General features: G+C 44.6%; 1 protein-coding gene across 1 annotated transcript; it reads right to left on the bottom strand.

Annotated features, from left to right (window-relative positions):
- Positions 1-959: 959 nt before the first annotated feature.
- Positions 960-22,614, bottom strand: LOC150047109 (carboxylesterase 1D-like). Its single transcript, XM_090357065.1, has 14 exons — positions 22,468-22,614; positions 20,719-20,923; positions 16,881-17,025; positions 13,912-14,045; positions 13,036-13,189; positions 11,108-11,215; positions 10,284-10,388; positions 8,905-8,943; positions 7,104-7,244; positions 4,978-5,055; positions 4,294-4,441; positions 2,602-2,733; positions 1,580-1,652; positions 960-1,332 (listed from the first exon to the last, which is right to left on the bottom strand). The coding sequence occupies exons 1-14, from the start codon at positions 22,517-22,519 to the stop codon at positions 1,149-1,151; spliced, it is 1,698 nt and encodes a 565-aa protein (XP_090213191.1). The 5' UTR covers positions 22,520-22,614; the 3' UTR covers positions 960-1,148.
- Positions 22,615-23,514: the final 900 nt, after the last annotated feature.

Here is a 23,514-nt window from a genome sequence, read left to right as displayed (position 1 = left end):
CACCCCAACACCCAAACGTGTGTGTGTGTGTGTGTGTGTGTGTGTGTGTGTGTGTGTGTGTGTGTGTGTGTACATGTGTCCTGGAAGACTTGAATCAATCTAGTATTAAAGAGGAGTAGGGCTTGCGTTTTGCTATCGCCATCTGGCAACAACTGCTTCGAGATCTTCTTGTGTTCCTGCTACTTGTGCTTCTCCACAATGGGTGAGGGCTGGCTTCAAAGGGTTTTCCTGTATCTTGTTCCACCCTTCACTTTAGCCCACCAGTGCACCTGCTCCTTCTACATCTCTCCCCGTGCTCTTTCTCTTTCCCAACAGATTCTGGTATTTGCTACCCGATTCCTGAGTCTCAGAGGTGACATCCAGGAGTGGTTCGGTAACTCTGGTAAGACTTTGTCTGTCTTAATAAAAAAAAGAAGACCTCTACTGTGTTCTACCCAGAATGTTTCTTCAGCCAACTCTAACAGGAAGAGATTTTATAATTTTTCTTTTTTCCAGCCCCAATGTCTTCACCAGGACCCCCGAGGGAGATAAAAGTTAGTTTTGGTGTCACCCATAGTTGAGGGGTTTCTTTCATTAGGGTAGAAGACTCAGCAGGTCTTCCTGCAGACACCAGAGCTTCATGCCTGCACCATGTCCCTCATCTGACAAAATACTCATGTGTTTCTCATGGGCTCCCAACATTAGCCATCCCTGCAGACCAGCTTGCGATGGTTTCTGGCTCCCGAGGATTGTAGACACTCATCCTAGCCCACTCGTGGATTTATATGATGAGATCTTCCACCTACAGGGGAAAGATGTGCCACTGCTTCCTTCACCTACTTCTACAACATGCCTGTACGTGTCAGAAGTCCATCCACCAGTCACACCCTGCACAGCCATATCTATGGCAGATGATACTGTCCCATGACGCTCTCTTCCCTCCATCCTTCCCTCCAGCTCAAGACACAGACACTGACATGGTCTCCAAAGAATATTTATGTAACAAATGGAAGCTGTGGGCACTAATATCAACCCTGTGGCCTCGGCTCACCCCTACCACACCACTCTCCAGCCTCCACAGTAAGATGGCTCTTTGGCCTACAAACATCTTGGGTCGCAGGTGCCTGCATTGGCTGCTCCAGTCTCCTCAGGCTGACTGGACCTCCTGTTCACAGCTCAGTGTGTTCTCCATGGCGGGGCCTCTTCGCTGCCTCGCTGGCTCTGATTTGGGTCCAGAAAGCCACTTCCTGATCTTTCAGCCCCTGGGCTGCCTGGGTGGGAATGCCAATCTGGAGGTAACCTTCCTTCTGGTCGTATTCTGGCCAATGGGGCAGCCCCTTCCCATTAGGGTTCCTGAGAACACAAGCAAAACAGACGTTCCTTACAGCTGCTGTGGTCCCCACATTTCTCTATGATTTTCAGAAGTCCTTCATCTTGTCTCAACCCAGAGTCCTATGCATCTGTAAAGACAGGGTTCTCTCCATTTGTGGGGACAACTGTCAGTTGGGGGAAAGCTCTGGTTAGAAAACCTCCCTCTTTAATGGTTTTGGCCCACCATATTCCACCACCATCTCAACCCCATCTTGATCACCAGTCTCACCCAGTCCGAGCGAAGTTGGCCCAGAACTTCATCATCATCTTGCTGAGGTTTTTCTCCTCTTCTGAGGCGCCCTCTGTGGGGACAAAGGAGAAGTGTTTCCCTACTACAGGGTCCACAGTGTTGGCATCACATGGCAGCTTGTTAGAAAGGCAGAGACTGTGTTTTCCCTGTGCCTTTAGTCAATTTCTGTCATATAAGATGATCTTAGTGAACGGGTCCACACTCTCAGGCTAAGAATGGCTGATGCAGAACTCAAGAATGCATACACAACCAATCTGCGACTTTTGTCCTCCATTCCCATCTCCCAGATGATCCTCCCTCAGGTCAGTGTGTCGTTGTAAGCATATTCTCTACTTTGGAAGATTTCTAGTGTGTAGGTTTTCTTTCCTTCAATTTCCTAACACATAGAGCCTGTAAAATGACAGAATTTCAAATGTTGCATGGAGTTACCCTACTTGGAATCACCAGAGAGTCTTGTGTGCTATGAAGTGCAGGAAGTGGGTCACAAGTGATATATAACTGGTGCCAGTTAAGGTATCAATGTCACTCGTGAAAGGTTTTCTTTTACTATCATATTATTCAGTTTATTATAGGGGAGAATGTATGAACTATAGGCATAGGAATAGGCATAGGCAGATGGACAGAGCCTGTAGCATTCAGTTCATGCTCAGCAACAATACCTCCTTTCCCCTCACTCACATTCTATAGGGCACTTGTCAGTAGGAAAACAAGCAATGCTTGGATTTTCTCTGCAGCAAGCTCTGCAGGTGACCCACCACCCATCTTCCTGATTTCACAGGTCAGGAGTGGTGAGAGACTGTGGCTTTGGTGCATAGGGAGGCGCATGTTCCTCATGCATGCCTCAGCAGGAGAAAGGAAAGGGACCAGCCAATGAGCTCAGCCCTGCATCAAGCAATCCATAAACAGATAAAAAGATGGGAAGAGACTTGCTCAAAGACACCAGCCAATCCCGAAATCCAAGTCTCCCCACTTCAAATTCACAGTCCCTAAAGAGACATTACCTATAAAAAGTGGGGATCCGAACACAAAGAAGATCTCATCCCCATGGTCTCCTACCACCATCTTGGGTTTCATGTCTGATAAGAAACTTGGGTGATGCTGAAACTCGTACATGTAGGTAGGGGCTCCTGCGTCTGTGAAGAAATAGATTCGTGCACAGTTAACACACATCTGGCCAGCCTTGCCTGAACAGAACAGAAACAGAATCTCAAGAAAGCCCAGTGAATCCCTTTGGCTGCATAACAAGTAGAAGTGAAATTGAAATTCAAGTTTCTTCACTGCAAGAAAAGAATAAATACAATGAAAACACTGGATGCTTCATTTATTGATTAACTTATTTTGTGTCATTCATAGGGCCTGGGCACTATCTTTGAGCACTTTTGCCCAAAGATAGCACTCTACCACTTTAAGCCACAGATGTACTACCAGAGGCTTTATTTATAATGTACCAATTCCCATTTACTTCAAGAATATCCATAACCTAATAGGTAATTTGTGTCCAGCATATTTGGAACATTTCTAGTGCTTTCTCATGCATTCAGAGAATAGAGAAGCAATTCCAAGCTGCTTAACTAAAAATCAACACACACACACACACACACACACACACACACACACGCGCGCACACACACACACACACACACACACACACACGTGCTCACACAGAGATGGAGCTGTCTCTGTGTTTCAGGAAAGCACAACATTCAGGGTTCCTATTCATTCAGCTCACATAGGTGGCTTCCTGCTTGGTCTAAGGCATCTTAAAGGTGTCAAGGTGACAAGGACAAGGGACAAGAGGAGGGTGGACCTGCCTCGTCCTGACATCTCTTCTCTCCACTTCTCTACTTTCTCTCATCACCAGAGCCCCAAGGTGCCCTCTTTCCTGAGGACTGGATCACTGGACCCCATCTCTTGTACTTATGGATCCACCGAGGATCTCACAGCCTGGGGAGCTCAACACCTGCCGGAATCATGACTCCAGTGAGAGTGGCTCATTTTTAACATATCTGTTCTTGGAAATAATATATCTTAATCAATCATTTGTATCCTCTCTATTCTCCCAGCCACCCTTCCCCACTGATAATATATGGCATCCCGGCATGAGGGTCAACAATGAATTATTTGATTCCTTTGTATTGCCTTTATCAGTGCACCTTGAGAAGTCATCATTGTATGGCTGAAATCCACTAAAAGGGTGTTTGAAGGTCAAGTAGAACTAGAAGAGGTTAGCCTAGCCTCTGACTATCCATCATTTTGTTGAATCTATCCATGTCTACAGAAGATCAAAACATGGTGGAATTAATTGTCGCTTGGGATAGCTGTCAACCAATGTGTGTCAGTGGATCACTACCCAGCTACCTGCCTCTCAGACAGGAAACCCTGAGATATTTCCCAGAGCTCCAGGCTCCAGCCATCCACAGTGGACACAGGTTTGGTCATGCATCAGCCATTGGCCTCCAGCTCTAATTAGGTTTCTGGATCCCCTTCCACACTAACAACTTGCATTTGGATCCTTTCCTCAGAGAGTTCTAGCAGCAGAACCACACAGGAGAGCCCCTTCCCCAGGCCTTCTCGAATTAGTGCTAAAGTCCTGAAGCTCAACAGTGATCTCATGGGTCTATGGCAGGAGGTGGGTGGCTCCAATCCTGAGTGGGAAGATTTCACCCTTCTCCTATGTGACTCCTGGATCTCACCTCTGTGGTTCCTGGACACCCTCACAGCTGGAACTCCAAACACCACATCTGCCATCAAGTCAAACAGAAGATCTTTCATTTTGGCAGAGTCATCTGTTCCTCCCAAATACTTCTCAACGGATGCTGAAATCAGTTCTTCAGAAAGTTCCTGAAAGAGACCACATAACTGGTGAGCAACATAGTGTCTACAGAAAGTTAAGAATCATTTGTATAGCTGTAATTAACTATGGAAAAGGAGATACAAGTTTTAAGATTTTTTTCATGTCAGTATATTTTTGTAAGATGCACGAAACACAGGACATGCAATAACCTGCACACAAGACTCATCCAAATGTAGTAAAGGCCAGCTTCCCAAATTTGTGACACGCCTGGTACTGCCCATGCAATCATCTCCCCTCAACTCCTTATGTAAGCTTTTGGATAAAATCCTGAGGCAAGGTTGACCAGCTCTCCAGATATATCTTTTCCCATTTGTCCTTGAGTCATTGTATTTTTCCACTGACATGCAGTGTGTCTACAGCTTCGTTCTACTAAGCTGATAAGCTAAGAAAGACAGAGAAATGAGGACAGGACCCTTAGATCCTAGCATTTTCTTTCTCTGCCAAGATTAATTTGTGATTTGAGGCTATCCCCACCCCTCATGATTTCTCAACCAATTCTGTGAGTCAGTCCTTCCAATCTTACTATCATAGGGTAAGATGTCCGCAGCAGTGACGAGACCTTCTTCTTGTCCATTTCCTCTTCCAGTGGATAGCCCCAAAACTGTTTTGAAAAAAGTGGTATATATTTGTGAATCATACAGAATTGATAAAGAAGGCACAAGTAGGTCACTGCACAAAACAACAAAGTTTACAATTTTTCTGTTGAGTTTCCATGCGCATGCATCTTTCACTAATTTAACAAAAAAAACAATTAAACAAATGGATTGACATAGAATATGTAGGATTGGAGGGGGAACACCTCAAAAACTTGTATTAGCAGAGGACACAGAGGTCAGTCAGTATCAAAGGAATACTTGAGAACACACATGTCTATAGTATAAAAGCCGATAACCAAAAGGAAGAGAACACAAGACACAATTCAAAGACTCAAGTGACCAAGGAACTAGAATCAACCCTTATAGCTCAGAATTCCTTCTAACGTGAGAATGTCAGTGTATACTGATCCTGACCAAATTTCTCACAGGGTGACCCAACTGCAGCATGGCTCCAGAAATTCCAGTCTACGTGTTAGACTGACTCTAGCCTCTTCAAATGCCTGCTTGAAGGAGCAAACCAAATGAGAAGCAGACAGATGATCCTCTCCTAGCCCAGCTACTTAAAACACTGTCAATTTTCAATCACTTTTCTACCCCAAAGTTTCCTAAGCATTTCAGGGCAAACTTTTCTGGTAAGTTTTTAAGCCTGTTTAAAATGTCAACATTTGGGGAGATGATTTCTCTCCAGTTCTTGCAGAAGAAAAAGGCCGAATGTCAATTAACATAATTGGACCTCTATATCTGATCATGAAGAGAGAGAAAAGTCTGCTTCTTCAATAGGAATATGTGTATATATGCATACATATATGTAAGTGTTGCAAGTGTGTGCACATGTGTACATGTGCATATTTATGTGTGTGCACATGTGCATGTGTATATCTGTGTGCTCTTAAATTCAGTAAACAGTGATATGGACTCATCTCTCACGCTACAGGGTCTCCCAAAGCTCATCCAGCCTTGAATCTTCCCCAACTGTTACTATGTGTCGTGAGGTAGATATTTTCCTAAGTGTAATCACATTATTGAATAAATCCTACCCTACTATTTTACTTGCTTATTCATGAAGATAGAAAAGGCCTTCCACAATTTTAAGAAGCCAATTTTAAGTCACACTGAAACAACTTCCAGGCCCCCATGACTTAAGCCTCTAATCCTAGCTTACTCAGGAAGCTGAGATCTCACGATTGCAGTTCAAAGTCAGCTCAGGTCAGAAGGTCTGTGAGACTCTTATCTCTACTTAACCACAAAATTTAGCCAGAAGTGGAGCTGTGGCTCAAATAATAGGGCACTAGCCTTGAGGGAAAACAAATGCTCATAGACAGCAGCAGGCTCTGTGTCCATGCTCCAGAACTGGCAAAAAAAAAAAAAGGAAGCAACTATCCATGAATCTTTGTAAGTAGACACTTGAGAGCCATGTAGACACTGTGGTCAGGGGAGTCTGTGAGACTTGTGAGTCCTGCGTTAGTAGAAATGGTTGCACCCCAGCCTGACTCCATTGGGCCCCAGCACCTTCCCCCGATGATGTAGGCTTTTCCATCTACACAACTCTCATGTCTACCTGAGGATCCTTCAAGGAAAGATACTTCTTGGGACGAGGAGTTTTAGGGCTCCACCATCAGAGGTGAGTTGTCCATCCTAGAGAACCTTCCCATTAAAATATCTACTTTTGCCTGGTGCTGGTGACTCACACCTTTAATCCTAGCTACCAAGAAGGCTGAGATCTGAGGTCACAGTTCAAAGTCAGCCTGGGCAGGAAAGTCCATGAGACTCTTACCTCCAAGTAACTATTCTAAAAAAGCTGCAAGTGGTGCTGTGGCTCAAGTGGTAAAAGTGCCAGCCTTGACCAAAAGAACGCAGGGACAGCACCTAGGCACAGAGTTCAAGTCCCAGGACCTCAAAACAAAAACAGCAGCAAAGGTACTTTTGACAATAAGCATCACTCTTTTATGTACTAAAGACACAGAAAAAGAGAGCTGATGGGAGCAGAGGTGAGACACAGGGGGTTGACGAAGTGTCTGGGGTGATGTCTGTCAAGAGCTCTGTATATCCTCACCATTGGAATGTTCCAGCCAAACTCCTGCTTGTTGATTCCCACGATGTAGGGGACGGTGTTGAAACTCTTCTCAGCCAGGATCTCTTCCGGCGCCTTGGGCAGCAGCACTCCATCAACAACAGTGGGCAGGAAGGCAGTGTGCTAGGAAAAAATAAATGAGGTGTGTGGGAATACGCTGCCCCAGATGGTATCTCCATCCCTGTCTCTGAATAGAGGTTTGGGCAGCACACAGACTCCGGTGATTGTAGCCACAGAAACTTAGGATCTTGTGGAGACTAAGTCTGTGTGCCCCCAAAGCAGTACTGTGACAAGAGCCAACAGGGTTACATGACAATGGCTGAAAAGGGGGGAAGAAAAATCTCAAGGGAAATTACATAGCACAGACAGTACATGTTTCACATTGAAGTCCTTTTTTGTTTCTCTAGTTAATCTCTATCTATCTATCTATCTATCTATCTATCTATCTATCTATCTATCTATCTATCTCAATAAATACTGAATTAGCAGACAGTGAGCCATTGCTGTAGGGGAAGTCCACATTTAAGTTCCTGTAAGAGTCCATTCACAATCTCTCCCCATCATGTTCGTGTGTGTGTGTGTGTGTGTGTGTGTGTGTGTGTGTGTGTGTGTGTATGTAGGTGCCTGTTTAAAGACCTATTATCACATAATTATGTACTAATGCATAATTTCTTAAAATTACATGTAGAATCTACTGAAGTCCATATACAAGCCACTAGCCATCTTCATTCTCATTTAAAATCTCATTTCTTCATTCCTTACCTCAATGAAACACTAATTTTTTTGGTCAGTTGTAGGGTGTGAACCCAGCATCTGGACACTTTTCCCTGAGCTTTCTAGCTCAAGGCTAGTGTTCTACCAGTTCCAGTTTTCTGATGGTGGATTGGAGATCAGAGTCTCTTGAACATTCATGTCTGGACTGGCTTTGAACTGTGATCCTCAGATCTCAACCTCCTGAGTAGCTAGGATTACAGGAGTGAGCCACCAGCACCTGGCTCAGCTTGTATTTTGTTCATTCTTTTATGGACTTCTTGTCCAACCATCCACCCTAACTTGGAGGGGATACTCCAGGCAGAAGGGAATTGTGTCTATTTCATGCCGATATCCCAGATGCTATCACATAGTAAGGGCTTCCTACACCCTTCATGGATGGCTGAGAGAATCTTATTTTGCCTTACAAGTTCTTTAAGGGAGAGCTAGGATCCCTAAGGATAGAGCTAGAGAGGATAGAATTGTAAAATGCTTACAGTTCACAGTATAAAGAGTCTGGCAAGTCCTTGGAAGTACAAGAGAGGAAAGCAAGAGAAAAAGGGTTAAATGGATTCTACGAGGATGCTTTCCCCAAAATTAAAATTCTCAGCTCCATCCTGTACCAAAGTCCATCACGTGACCTTCTAAGAGATCTCTCCTCCATAGGAAAAGACCCTGACCCTTAGCCAGTGACTTCATCCTCTTCATGGTGGAAGGGTCTAGTTCAGTCTCCTTCTGCAGATGCATCTTGGGTGCAGGAAACATAAGTGAGAAAGGTATGTCCAAACCCAGAGAACTAACTGCTGACAGAAAGCACTGGACTGGGAGTACAGAGTGAATGCTATTTCTGCTTCTGGCTACCAGCTATGTTAACTAGCAAGTTACTTCCCATCTCAGCCTCAACAATATACTTATAATGACAGAAATATACACAACCATGTACACAATAGGATCCACAAAGAATGTATAACTAATTGGAACTAAGAAAATGTTAAGACTCAAAAAGTGTAATCAAGAAAGCTGAGGTTCTTACCTCTCTGGGGTCTGCCACTAAATCAAGCTTACACAGGTTCTGTAAAGACAGAGAATGAGACAACTGTGAGCAGGCTGACCTTTGAGCAAGAACCCGAGCAGATTCTCCTGTATGTCCTCGCTTGGGGGGCAGCTGTAAGCAGATGCCACATGGGCCCCACTGGGCAGGGGCAGTGTGCAGGGCAATGAGGGGCTGGCAGCTCTGGAGAGAATGTCTGCCGTCTGAGACAGTTCTCCTCCTCAACCTTTTCCTTACTTGTTTCCCTGGCAACTTCAGCTCAGCTTTCCTCTGAGGGAAAGGTGGAATGAGGGGAATCTCATGGCCACAGCTGTGGAGGACAAGATAAGGGATGTTCTAGCAGGAGAGGACATTGCCCTGACCTCCGGTGTCCATGTCCACCCTATGACACTTCATGAACTCAGCAAACTACACAGTGCCTGCAGACCCCAGGTCCTCGAGCACAAAGAATATCGGGACCCAATCTCACCAGGCCTCTGCTGGGCCATGGTAATCCACCAGGAATCCCCCCTACATGACAGCAGATGAACTCTCTGCACCTGCCTACAGGTGCTTTTCCACGCTGCTATTTAGAAGGCATCATGGCAGGGTGAAATCAAAACAGGGTCAGCCCAACTGCTTGCCACCAAACTATTTTTGCAAGAGTTGATTTCTAAGCAGAGAGGGTACACATCTGGTGAGTTGGATGGATTTATTGATAAGCCGATGTTACTACAGCAGCTGAGGAACAAATCACTGCTTTTGGAAGGGTATGAAAGAGCATAAGATTTGGATTGGACAGATGACTCATGGGTGAAGGAAAGGCAAAAATATATGAGCAGAAGTTGTGGAAGGATCTATAATAGATGGATGAAATGAACAGGAGGTGACAAAAGGAATAGTTTACTGTGTCAATGATAGGTGAATGGGTGTACAGATACATAGATATCCTAAACCTTTAAATAATGGAATATCTCAGAAACTGTACCACCATTTAGATAATTTCTATATGAAACAACATAAATTGTGACATGTACTTGAAAAGACCCTGAGCAATTCCACTCTCTAAATCCAACTCGACAGTTACATGTGGAAGCATGCAACCTTGTTTTAAAATGTCTGAAGATTAGCATGGAAAAGCATTAAGCTTTGATTTTAAAAAAATGGAAGTTTTCACGTGTTTCTCATCACCATCTAAATGGACATATGTGTTTTTCTACAACTAAACTGAAAATCTTAAATTGGGTCAGAAGTCTGACATTGTACTTGAGAGGTAGTTTTGGACAATCTGCAAGGCAGAATATGTGTGCAGCCAGAGGACAGTAAATGGGTGAATCCTGGGCTTAGTTTCACAGAGTGGATTCTAAGAAGGAGGCACTTACCAGTTTCAAGGTGACCTCCAAGAGCTCATCCTCAGTCTTCTGACGCAGGCAGTGAGCCATGGCAGCTGACGTGGTGGTTTTACAGCCAGCCATGATGGCAATTTTCTGCAGAGATCACAGGCCACAGAGGTCAAGAGCAGTGTTCTGCCTTCCATCAACATACACAGGCGGTTCCTGTTGTGAGCCCAGATCTTAAAGATGGCAGGGGCAGCTAAACATATTCTTGTAGCATGTGTGGCTCTGCAACCCACCAGGTGATACCTCTGTGTCTAATATGAATCTTGGCATGAGCAGGACACACACTTTCTGTGTCTGAGTTACCTTATCTCTGTTAAAGTAGACAAACCGTCCACACCAAGCACCATGAAGGAAAAAAATTTGAAAAACGTTCTCACTGCTGAATGCTTGAAAAGTAGCCATTTTGAATGACCGCAAAGTTCCAGCTGTTGTCAAGGCTAACCCTTCCACCTACTGTTCATCTCTGGACTTGGAAAGCCAGTCCACATCTGTGCACTTCAGATTCCTCACTCATACATGAGCATGATGCCATATCCTACCAGGATACGTGAGCACACGGGACTCCTCAGGCATCCACTGTCTCCCACACACTCACATGGGCACAATTGCAGGAGGCTTGAGTGACAGGTTGACATAAAGACAATATGCACACTGAGAGGTAAACTTGAGTCTAATGGAGCTTCCTTGCCCCGCCACGCTCACTTCAAGGACTCCTTGAGCATCCTAGCTGAATCTTACAGGAGAGTCTCTTGAGGACTAGAGTATAATGGAGGACAGGGAGCAGAGCTGTCCAGGGTGAGACCTACCTCAGCTATAGGCCTGACATTCTCCGTCCTGACCAGAGCAGGCATGAGGGCCACACCACTCTCAGCAATGGCCCTGTGGAAGAGGTTCTTGGTCAAGGGAGATAACACCTGGAAGGGAAGAGGAGAAGAGGATATTTCTTGTTCACAGGCTAGGGCAGCTACTATCATGTGATTTGAGACCCCCTGACATCTGCTCTACTACCCTGGACATTCACTAGAATTCCCTCATGTTCTGTGGCCATGATATGATGGCTCCGACTTGTCCTGGCCTGTGTCTCAGACTTCTCCTGGCCTAGGTTCCCCAGGGACAGTGCCCTGGGCTAGGGAAGAATGGGAAGAATGGGGCCAGACTCCTCAAAACAAACCAAAGTATTGAAAAGATAGTTGGGTAAATTCAGTTTCAGCATTTCCATTACTCATGATTTATACTTAGATAAATTTCTAAGAATTTTCATGTTGCTTATGATTAAAAACACCCCCAGATTCCATTACTATAAGCTGAAAAAAAATCTTTCAGGCCTAATGTAGTGGCTGACACTTATCATCCATGTATTTCAGGAGATGGAGAATAAGAAATAGTAAATTTGTGGTTACTCTGGGGAGGGGTGTTGGATTGTAAGATTTTATCTCCATCATCAAGGCTGGCATGGTGAGTAAGACATTCAATCTAGTTATGCAAACGTACATAGAGAATCGCCACTGATGGCTGGCTTGGGTAAAAATAAATCATGAAACCAATTAAATAAATGAATGATAAAATAAATATAAAATAATTTTAAATAAATTAAAAAATTATGAGTATGTCTATAGTCATTAAAGCAAGATCAAATATAGGTATAATTTGATAGGTAGAGTGCCTACATAATAAAACTAGGAGATGTGAAATCTTCCATTTTTCACTGAATACTAAATAACCACTATTGATAATATGACAGACAATTGTACAAATGTTATATTATACTATAACATTGATGAAAAGATGATCACATAAAAGAATATATCCATAATGAAGAGAAAAATTGAGGATGGGTTCACAGATGGATTGCTGAAAGAGAATATGGGAATTTAGAAAAAGACTGCAGAAATGTATGTCTAAAACTTCTCATGGGTATCCTTAGGTAATAGGACCAGGGAGGACATTTTTCTTCTTGGAAGTGACGGCATTATCGGAGTTTTCCTTTTTTCGTATGTGAGAAAAGTACATGAATTTTTCCTGAGAATTAGTCTCTGAAACCAATACATATTTAAAAAAATAAAAACTAGAAATCCAGGTAACCCTGTGCTCAACTCTGAGGTATGTGTCATGTTTCCCATGGGCTCAGGCTCTTCCATGACTCAACCCACATGCACACCACTGAGACCTCTCACCTCTATGACCCAAAGGTCTTCTTCATCCCTCCCCCCACTTCATCTCTCCTCCTCGTCCTTTTCACCAACTTCCCCCAGCACATCTTGGGCCAGAGGCCCAGACTCCTGTGATTCTCCTCGAGCATGGAGATCAAGATTCCTCCAAAAAGACGCTCCTCCTCTTTTGAGTTTCAGTCTCCTCAACAGGTAGAACTTACCTGGAGCCAAATAATGATCCTGTCCATGCCTTGTGCTCAGGCTTTCATATTTGCAGATCCCACCCTACATTATTTCCTAAGACAAGTGAGGTAGTTCTAATGTTAAAATAATAGCAAAGTCAATTAAGTTAGGACCAAGGTAACTGTCACAAGCACTACTGGAAATTCTTAGGACCCAAGGACACAGGCTCAGCTTGCTGAGGGGTCACAGAGGTTTTGGACCTTGGATCCACATCAGCAGAGGGTGCAGAGCAAATCCAGTCACCCCTGAGTTCAGCTTTGGTAAGCAAAGCTCCCGTCTGTGGATTGGCTGGTTTCCATGATTCAACAGGCCTATGAAGATCTGGTATGAGGCACACTTACAAGAACAGAGACACTTTCACCTCCCGCCGACTCTCCAAAGATGGTCACAGAGCCTGGGTTCCCTCCAAAGCTGGCAATGTTGTCCTGGACCCAACGCAGTGCGGCCACCTGGTCCAAGTGGCCCCAGTTTCCAAGGCTGTGCTCATCCCCTGTGCTGAACGAGATCGAGGGGGGAGAGGGACACAGCTGTCAGGGCAGGACTCCCAGGAGGGAAGGCAGGGCAGGACTGAGTCACAGCAGAACTCTGGGCTCCTGGCCCCACAGTGTGTTGGAGTCTCTCAGTGAGCCTTCCAGAGTGAGGCTGGGCTCTGTATCCCTGCCACAGGCCTCTCCTCTGCCTCTCATTCCAGCATCATGACCTGTGCAGGGCTCTGCTCTAATTCTTCCAGCAGCTGTGTGTGAGATCACTATGTATCACTATGGTTGAAGGCAGGCTAGAGCAGGTCTGGAAGAAAACCATGCAAAATAACTAACTGCACTCTGCACACATTGCATATTGTAAACACAGATATGTCAGCTTCTGGGAAACTACAATCAGTTGAAGAAAGAGTGAGAATGTGGCCCAGATCTCATGAGAGCAAAGCCCAGAATAACCATAGTCCAAAAAGGTAAGTCAAGAGAAAAGAAGCCACAGGTGCAGGTCCCCAGGGTTTGAGGACAATGGCATGAATGCTGCTGTGAGCTGCAGAAAACGTGAAGGCCTCTTGCTCCAGAGCAATCTGATGAAAGCACATACTCTTAGATTTATTCTTTCTCAAGCTCTGAGCTATTCAAATTTGTTTCCCTTATCATTCCACACTTTCTAGCATTATATTGTATCAAATTTAGCAGTCCATCTTGGGATTCAATGGCAAAGATGATAAGCCAACACCTTACCTGAAGAATCCCCAGATGCCCAGGCGGTACTGAATGGTCACCACCACCACGTCCTCATGGGCAGCGAGGGCCAGTCCATCATAGCTCGATGCCTCGCCAATCACCAGCCCACCTCCATGGATCCATACCATCACCTGGACACAGGAGGCAGAATTAGGGAGTCGCAGGCTGTCTGAATCATCTCCTACATAAGGCTGTGGCTCAAAGTCACAGACAACTCCAGTGACCAGCAGTTGACAGGTGTCTTCTTTTCTCCTCCCCAGCTCTCCCACCCGGGCCTAGCTTATCATCCATTCAACACTCCCTTCTCTCCACTCTTCCTCAGTGCCGTATCCTCCCAGAGCTCTTCAAGCTGAGATGGTTGTCCCATGAACAGAGAAGGTCAAGGATGTCCTGTTCTCTCCCTTCCAGATAACCATAAAGCAAGGGCATTCTGCACAATTCTGCTTCACCTCAGCTGCTCTCAGCAGTGCATTCCAAACTTCTACATAAGTGAATGGTTATTTCAAGACCCGGCAGTGCCTCAGGGCACTAATGTGCCTCTCCTCTGCCTCCTCTGCACACCCACGTCTTCTTCCCATCTCACATACCCTCCTCCAGGAAGTCTAAACTAAGGTTATTTGAGAGCCTCTTACTATCAGGAGCTATTAGAGGACTGCAGGATCAAAGAAGACAAACAACTTAATTCATGGGCCTTGACTTAAACAGCTCATATACCAGATAAGAAAAAGGAGTGATAAAAAATAATAATGTAATAAGATTGGCAATAAGAAGATAACTCCTAATTTGAACTATGGACCTAAAATGGTGCTAAGCACTAGAAGCGAAATAAGTTCTAAACTTGTGACAAATAGGAAACGAAGGAATTTTTGCCTAAGATCCCACAGCGAATACTTGGTATAGGCAGGACATGACCCAGGTTTTCTGGCCCCAACACATGCACACTAAACTGTCTAGCCCTGCAGCCATGGCCCCTGCACAGTGAGCAGCAGGGAGCTCAGGAGCGCCATCCTGTGGCTCTCACGCTAGTGCATCCTCATCTCTGAGGTTCAAGAGCTCAGCCAGGATGGAGCTAAAACACAACAGTTAGCACCGATGTTCACAGGTTTCAAGGAACAGGCTGAGAAGTTATAAGGCTGTCTATGTCCCTTATCAAGTCAATGACAGACCCAAGATTGAAACCTAGACTCTGTACTTTTAGAAGCTGTGAACATCCCTGGAGTATTTATCACCTCCCACACCCAAAGTACCATTAACCCTCCCCTGTAATCTTGCCTCCTCCAGGGAGTCAAGGTCCCCTGTAAAGAGAGAGGAACCCAAGGGCTGGTAGCTCCTGACTTCCTGAAAAAGTTTATCACAAGTCCACACAGCTCAGATGGTAAAGCTTTGAAGGCAAGACTCGGGTGTTGGCTCTTCTCCTTTTCCTGACCCCAAGTCTGACTATGTTTGGGGGGCTCTGAGTACCCAGGACAAGAGCTAAGCAGTATTCCAGTAAAGGAGTAAATCCCATGATGCTCTGTGCACCACAAAGTACTTTAGGACCAGCATCTAATCCCAGCTCACAATCTCCTGCCCCAGTCCTGGGCCCCTGGCAGGGTGATCCAGCACCATCTTGCCGTGTCCACTACCATGTGGCCTGCCACTGGCAGCCTGCCTGACCTCTGGCTCTACTTTTCTACAGGAAGGCTGAGTCACTGTGCCATTGGCGAGTGCCAAGGGCAATTAGGGGTAAAAGGGAGCTACAAAACCTGCCCCAGATTATTGACCAAAGTTAAGGAAAGTGCTTCTCAAATAGCGCCTGACTGGCACCTCCCCTCTTCATGAGGCAGGGAAGGTTGCACAAGACAGTGGAGGAGTTCGTTGTGGTGGATGCAGCAAAACCACACACGACTTGCTTTTGTAGTCTAAGTCAAAGAGCAGAGGCCAGCACATCAGAAACCTACTATATGGCTCTGCCAACTTCTGTGTGGCTCCCATCTGAGCCTCCGTTTCTAGTAACAAGAATGACTTGTTGCTAGTGGAAATGATGTCTTAGCTGCTCTGGGAATCCCTTTGTAATCTTAACTAAGGTCATCAGATGAGGAGGCGTGGGAGAATGCAGTCAAGATAGTGCACATCTAGGATTCTCCCAGCAGAGGATCACAGTACCTCAAAAGCCATGTACATATATGGTCCTAGAGGATGAGAGTAAGTGAAATGAACTCTAGGTTATGAAAGCAAGAGGTTTATATTTGTGATTGTTGTTCTTAATGTACTATGAAGCTATTTCTTTTCTCTTTTTCCACTTATGGCTAATTTCATGTGGTTACTGTATCTGACTTTGTAACCTGGTAGATCGTATATATACTTATTTGTTCATTTAAAATAGGGATGGGAAGGAGGAAAATAAAATGGTTGGGAGAGGATGGGGGAGGAGAAGGGGGACAAAAACATGGGAAGAGTATCAAGGTTGAGAAGTAATGTCCCCATTACCTGACGAATGTAACTGTAACCCCTCTGTAACCTGACTATAAAATACAATAAAAATAGAAGCAAAAATGCCAAGTTAAGCATAACTCCAAATTAAATTATATTTCCAATGTAAAAAATGTATCTGAAAGGAAGGGATTGGGAGGGAAAGGTGAGAATGCTGAATGAGGTGGCTCTGACCAAGTTCCACTGAATTCAGGAACTGTTTTGTGAAGTGCATGCCTCCTTTGTGTAGCTATTTAAAGGTAATTTAAAAAAGCATAAGGTCATCATTCTTGTTCTGATATTAGTTTCAGAAGACTTGGAGCAATCATGCTGTGTGTTCCAGGTATTTGTATGTTTGTGGTGACTGGGGAAAACTGGGGTCTGGGAGCTCTGAGTCCCCGAATCCCTCCCACCCAGGCCTGCCTCTCCTCCAGCTGCCCCCATCCCCTTCAGCCTGCCCTTGAGACCCCAGATACTGGAAGTAACCAGTGTTGACCAGTGGTCACCACGCTCACCGGCAGCCTGCTGTTCTTGGTCAAGTCGGCAGGAGTGTAAATATTCAGGTACAGACAGTCCTCAGAAAACGAGAGAGGAATGCTCTCCTTCCTGTGGGTTAAGAGTTCTGAGAGCACGTGTGCCCCCACTGCATCCTGAGAGCACCTGGGAGGGAGAAAGAGCACTTGAGAGGCTTGGGTGCCACCAGATGACAGCTGCGAGAGTCACGTGTGGGCTAGGCTGGCACTGGGAATGCTTGAGGCTTTCAGTGGAACTGTCTCTCACCAGGAGACCTTGGGATTGTTATGGAGGTCCCAGGGGGTCCTGGAGGGAATGCTGGACTCTGGAACCTCGCAGACCATGTTGACTGAGATGGGTCTGCCCTTCTTCCTCCTTTCCAGAGCCTTTATATGTGCTGGGACAAGAAGAGGAGTGTCTAAAACAATGGCCTTTCTTGAAGTTCTGGGGAAAACCCTTTGCCCTTTCCTGCTCAGTATTCGTAACCTGGGCTGATCCTGCTCAGCCCCAGCAACCACGTTCCACTCCTCCCTAAGCAATGAAGGTAGACTGGCGCAGGTCTGGGTTGGCATCTCTGTGCCCTCAGCTACAAGTTCTTTTCCTCCACTGGGCCACAATCTGCCAGACCCAAGTGAGTCAAATGCATTTCTTTGAAGATTTCATTCACATTGATTTTTTATATTATATTTCAGATGTCAAATTTAACAAATAAGTATTCAAGAATGTGATCTCTATATGCAATCACTGGCACATACATTTAAGAACAAAATTTAAATCAAGCTGAGAGTTTGAATCTCATAAATCCATAGCAATCTATATAGCATTATGTCTATGAAGTATATATCCCATCATAGAATTTTGTCCATGTAGTTATATTTATATCTCCAAGATTATGTCAATGACCTTGAGTACCCAAATATTGAGTCATCACTCTTGTACTATTTGGATCTAATATCCACATATCAAGGAGACTTTTTGTTCCATTGGTCTTGACTTATCTCACTTAACATGATTTGTTCTAGTTTCATTCACTTCCCAGCAAATGCCATTATTTTATCTTGTCTGTTGGCTATGTAGAATTCCATTGTATGCATGTACCACATTTTTTTTGTATCGATTCATCTGTGGTGGGGCATCTGGGTTGTTTCCATTGCTTGGCTAATGTTAATAGTTCAGTGGTGAACATGGCTGTGTAGGTGTCCTTATCATATCCTGGGTTATGATGCTCAGGGTAGATGCCCAGGAGTGGTATGGCGGGTAGGTCATAGGGATGGTCTACTTTTAGTTTTTTGAGAAACCTCCAAACTCAAATGCATGTTCTAAAGGCCTTGTAGCCTCCGCTTGCTAAGATTTCACCATCCAACTATCCCAGCAGTCACTGTTTGCCATCCTGATAATAGGCTCAAAGTCTTTACATGGTTTAGAATTGCTAATGTTTACTGAGTTCTACCAGTGCACTAAGCAGTGATTTCCCTTCTCTGTATGTACTCAACGGAGGCTCACACCATCCCACACATGGGTTACTTTACTATCCCAATGTATCCATGGGGAAGGTAAGATACAGGGAACTTAGCATTCCTGCTCACTGTCACCGAGCCAGACACATGCACAGCAGTGCTTCTTGGCCAAAGTAAATTCTAAGCAATAGGCACAGATGGACTCAAAGGCAGTCATCATTGCCCTCAATGGATTCAAAAGAAAACCAAACCCTGAAGCTTATATGCCTGTAATCCTAGCTACTCAAGAGCTCGGATCACAATTCGTTATCCCAAGCAGTAAAATCTGTGAGACTCTTATCTCTAAGTAATTTTCAAAAAGCCAGCAGTAGAACTGTTGCTCCAGTAGTAGAGTGTTAAGCCTGAGCACAAAAGTTCAGGGGCAGTACCTATGCCCTGAGTTCAAACCCCAGAACTGATACACACACACACACACACGCACACACACACACACACACACACACACACGGAGAGAGAGAACAATTCAAATCTCAAGAGATAGAAGAGAGTTCAACTTACTCAAATGTATAAAAATAAAGACCAAACTTATAGTTTCTAGTCTTAGGATTATATTGTTTTTTAATTTATCTAATAGTAAAAAAAATATTCTTTAGGGATCAGGAATAGGTCCCTAGTGGTAGAGTGTTTGCCTAGCATGCACAAAGCCCTGGGTTTGATTCCCAAGTTCTACATACACAGAAAAAGCTGGATGTGATGTTGTGGCTCAAGTGGTAGAGCGTTAGCCTTGAGAAAGCTCAAGAATGGTGCATAGGCCCTGAGTTCAAGCCCCAAGCCTGGCAAACTAAAAGAAAATAAATCATTCTTTTACTGATTATACATTATCATGATGGTCTTCATAATTCCACAGAAGTTGTGGACACTATTGGAATAATTTGGGGCATATAAATAAAAGGTCCATACTAACTCATGAAAGTGTCATTTTTGGAACTTATCTTAAAATATATATGAAAGCAAATAATGTTTCATCTACATGTTCATCATAGTACTACCGATAATATCAAGAATCTTAAAACAATAAATTAATGATTCAAAGTAGAGACTGAAATAATAGTTTGACCTAATGCAACTATTAAGCATTGGGCTATTTTAATTAATGGCATAGAATGGTGTTGGTGTTATTCTTATCAATGAGCAGGCAGATAAGAAAATAACAGAAAAAGATAAGAAATGATGATTTCAAAGGTTACCAGCTATATTATCGGGGTAGTTGAATTACATGAGGATTTGAATCGACTTTTATTTCTCTCTCTGTATTTCCTACATTTTTTATAACATGTATGTGTTACACTTGCAATCAGGTAGCGAAAGCAATGGATGCTACTTGGAAAAAAGAAGGGAATGATGACTCATGCCTATAATCCTTGTTACAAGGGATTGAGAGATTGGGAGAATTGTCTCTAAAAAGCCAGTATGAACCAAGAGTTCACAAGAGTCTATTTTATCCACGAAAAGTTAGGCGTTGTGTCCTAAGTATGTCAACTCCAGCTAACTGGGAAGTCTACATTGAAGAATCAGAGCATTCATGCAGGACTCTACTGGAAGTAAATCTGAAAGCACAGGGTCTACGGGCATGGCACCCACTTGGTAAGCAAAAGACCATGAGTACAAATTCAAGACTTGAAGATGAGGAAGGAGGAGAAGCAGGAAGACCAGAAAAGGGAGAAAGAGAAGGAGGAAGAGGAGAAGGAGAAGGGGAACAAAGAGAAGTAAAAGAAGACAAGAAGGAGAAGACCACTTGGAACCTTTGGGGATTCATGGGTTTTCTTTAACCCACCTGGTCAAGGTGATGGGGCATGCCAACCCAGAGATGACAGAGACAGAACCCCTGGACAGCAGCAGAGAGATCTACAATGCAACCCCTATCATGCTTCTTACCATGCATATCTTCTCCTCTCCTACTCCCCAGCCACACCAAGATTCTGAACATGAGAACAGGTAGCAAAGACTCTTCAACTCTCTCTCTTGAGCAGCTACATGTTGACAAAGCACGGATATATTGCAACATGGCTTTCATATTACTCATGATCTCCATCCCCACACCATCTTGTAAGCTCTGTGAGCATGCAAAACTACTTTCTTCCCCAAGGAATTCTCAGATCCTACAACAGTGCTTTTTGTTAAGCACACAACAGGTGCTTGGTAAATGCATGCGGAATAAAGGATTCTAAGAAGCTGTGAGGGGCTGTGGAGTTTCTTAAGGTTCCAAACTATTCTTTAGGATTCTGTAACAAAAGATAACCCACCACAGGATGGTCTTGACTCCTTCCTCACCCTTCTGAGACAGACATGCCCAAGAGACCCACGGGGAGCTGCAGGAACTTACATAGGAGGGTAGGAGGTGGTGTTCTTCACGAAGCTCCATGGCTCTGCAGGCTGTGGTGGAGCAAACCTCAGGGATCCAAGAGGGGGCTTGGCAAACGGGACTCCCAGGAAGACAGCCACAGGCTGCGCAAAGCCCTGCAAGCTGACATACTTCCCCAGGACTTTGCCTTGCACGGTGTTCACCACGGGCGGCGAGGGCTGGTGCCCTGGTAGACAAGGAGAGGAGATGAGGTCACAGCAGAGGGCAAAGGTGAGTCCTGGCTTCCAGGTGGGTTTCCCATTCTGCAGTCATGCGAGTGCAAGAAAGTCACTTCAGGCATGTAGACCTCAGTGGCTACATAAAATAGGATGGTGGCTCTCGCACCTACAATCCTAACCACTGAGAAGACTGGGATCTGAAGAATGAGGGTTGAAGCCAGTCAGGACAGAAAAGTCAGTGAGACTCATCTCCAACTAACCACCAGAATGCTATAAGTGGCGTTGTGACATAAGTGGTAGAATGCCTCCTTGAGGGAGAAAGCTAAGGAATAGTTCCTAGGCCCTGAATTTAAGCCCTAAGGCTGGTACAAAAAATAAAACTAAGGGCCGGGAGTTTGGCCTAGTGGTTAAAGTGCTTGCCTAGCATGCATGAAGACCCGGGTTTGATTCCTCGGTACCACACACATAGATAAAAACCAGAAGTGGTGCTGAGGCTCAAGTGGTAGAGCTCTAGCCTTGAGAAAGTCACCAAGGACAGTGCTCAGGCCCTGAGCTGAAGCCCAGGACTGGCAAAAAAAATAAATAAAATAAATAAAAATAAAACAAAATTAGGATGAGGAAAAAGTTTTCTTCCCTAGATTTCCCACCTTTGGTCACTATCTGCTGCCCTAATTATCCAGAGCCAGGCCAAAGGGATAACCTTTGTCCTTCAACACCTGTGGAATCATTCCACCTAGCCAGCCCTATGCCAGGTTATCCCATTTCCTCTTTTCTTCTGCAGAAAACCCAGCAAGGCTTCCTCCCTGCCTCTGCCTTCTGACTGACAGTGGTATTTCCCCCTGTGCCCTGCCCCCGTCTCTTGGGAGGTAGTTGTGGAAAATGATACTTATAGAGTCCAATGGCTCCATTTAGAATTTTGCCACATGTCAAATTTTCTCTTAATAAACTCCATGTTCATTTTCATTAAAAGTTTCAGTCCCTTCCCTCTTTCCTGGCCCCTTTAAAGCAGGCACTGTTCTAAGTGCTGAGGAAGCAACCATGCATCTTGCCCTAGCTTCTGCCTGGGGAAGAACATATTAATCTCATCCCTCCATTAGAGATAGAGTGACCCAGACACAGGAAAAGAAAGTACTTTGCCAAAAAGACACAGCTCAGAAAGTGCTGGAAGAGCTGTGATTCAGGCTCCATTCTGATTCTTAAGTGGATGCTTTTTATATTTTGCAAAGACTTTCTCCAAGATCCAGCTAGACTTGGACTAAGAATTGTAGGAAGAATACAAGGAGCTCTCTTAATTCTTCTCATTGAAGCAGGAGTTTGTTCAATTGACTCCTTATGGTCAGAGTCTCTGGGTGTTTATCCTCTCCTGTCTCTCTGTGACACTGAGGCTGGATGGACTCAGATGCTCACAGACAAAAGCCTAGTTCAGAGATTGAACACCCCTGAGAAAACAAATAATCCTGTTTTGCCCTTGCTCTATTTGCATCTTCACCTATATATACCCAGGACACGGATTTCTATATATGTCCCTCAATGTATACATTCCAGAACTCACCCCAAGCTGTAGAAGCAGTGAGAGAAGCCAGGATCAGAACCCAGAGCCACATGGTGGAAGGACACTAGCTCTGGTGCCAGTGGAGTCTGTGCTGCTGCAAGGAAATGCCTCAGAGCTGGAATCCTGCCCTGCAATTCTTATCCACTCTGTCCAATCACTAATCTAAAATGATAGAATGCCTGCCCCCTCTTCCACAGAGCTCCCTGGGTGTCTATTGGACCATCTAAGCCACACCCACACAGCTTGAAGACTTTTCCAAACAGTCCGTACCCTACAAACTGTTTCCACCACTTCTTACAGGACAGGTTCAAAATTTCAGTACATGTAACCTTCAGAAAGGCAGAAATTACTAGTTGACACTTTCAGACGGGTGAAGCTTTGGTCTTGGGTTCTCAGCAAAAGCTGGAAAGTTTTCAAGTATCTCTCAGTTCCAAAGCTGTTCAATTGACATCTTTAAGAAACTTCTTGCAGCTTACTGGGGTCTATATTCCTTAAGTCTAGGCTTACAAGTTTGGAAGGGATTATACACTGTGCTCAGTCTCTTCTGATGCCTGAATTAGCTTTTCTCCCTTGATTCCTGTTGAGCGACCTGTTTGTTATACATGACCAGAGACAGGGAACTCACAGCTTTTCAGAGAAAGGATCTGGGAAGAGACCATCCTTCGAGGAAATGAACACCATCCTTCTACAGTCCTTGGAGCCAATCAACCATCTCTTTATTCACTTCTGTGGATATTTGTCTAATTGTTGTGTCCATCCACAGGAAAATATATAAACTGGGGTGGGGGGAGGGGTGGGCACAACAGGAAAGCAAAAATCTCTGCCAGCCTCAGTCTCACCTCTGCCAGTGATGTTAGTGTTCTCAAGTCAGCAATTGCACTAATCCCCTTGTGTCTTTGAAAAATAACAAAACAAAACAAAACAAAACAGTGGCAGACATACTCTGGATTTCTAGTTTATCTCCTTGCTGTGGTTTCTGTTCAGTCAAGTTCTACAGTATGTATCTTTCTTTGCAAGAGAAAAACCACTTTCCTCTGCCATGTGTTG

This window comes from Megascapheus bottae, chromosome 24 (genome assembly GCF_031878675.1).
Source record: "Megascapheus bottae isolate mThoBot1 chromosome 24, mThoBot2.hap1, whole genome shotgun sequence".
NCBI classification, from domain to species: domain Eukaryota; kingdom Metazoa; phylum Chordata; class Mammalia; order Rodentia; family Geomyidae; genus Megascapheus; species Megascapheus bottae.
This window is presented reverse-complemented; position numbering and strand designations above follow the sequence as displayed.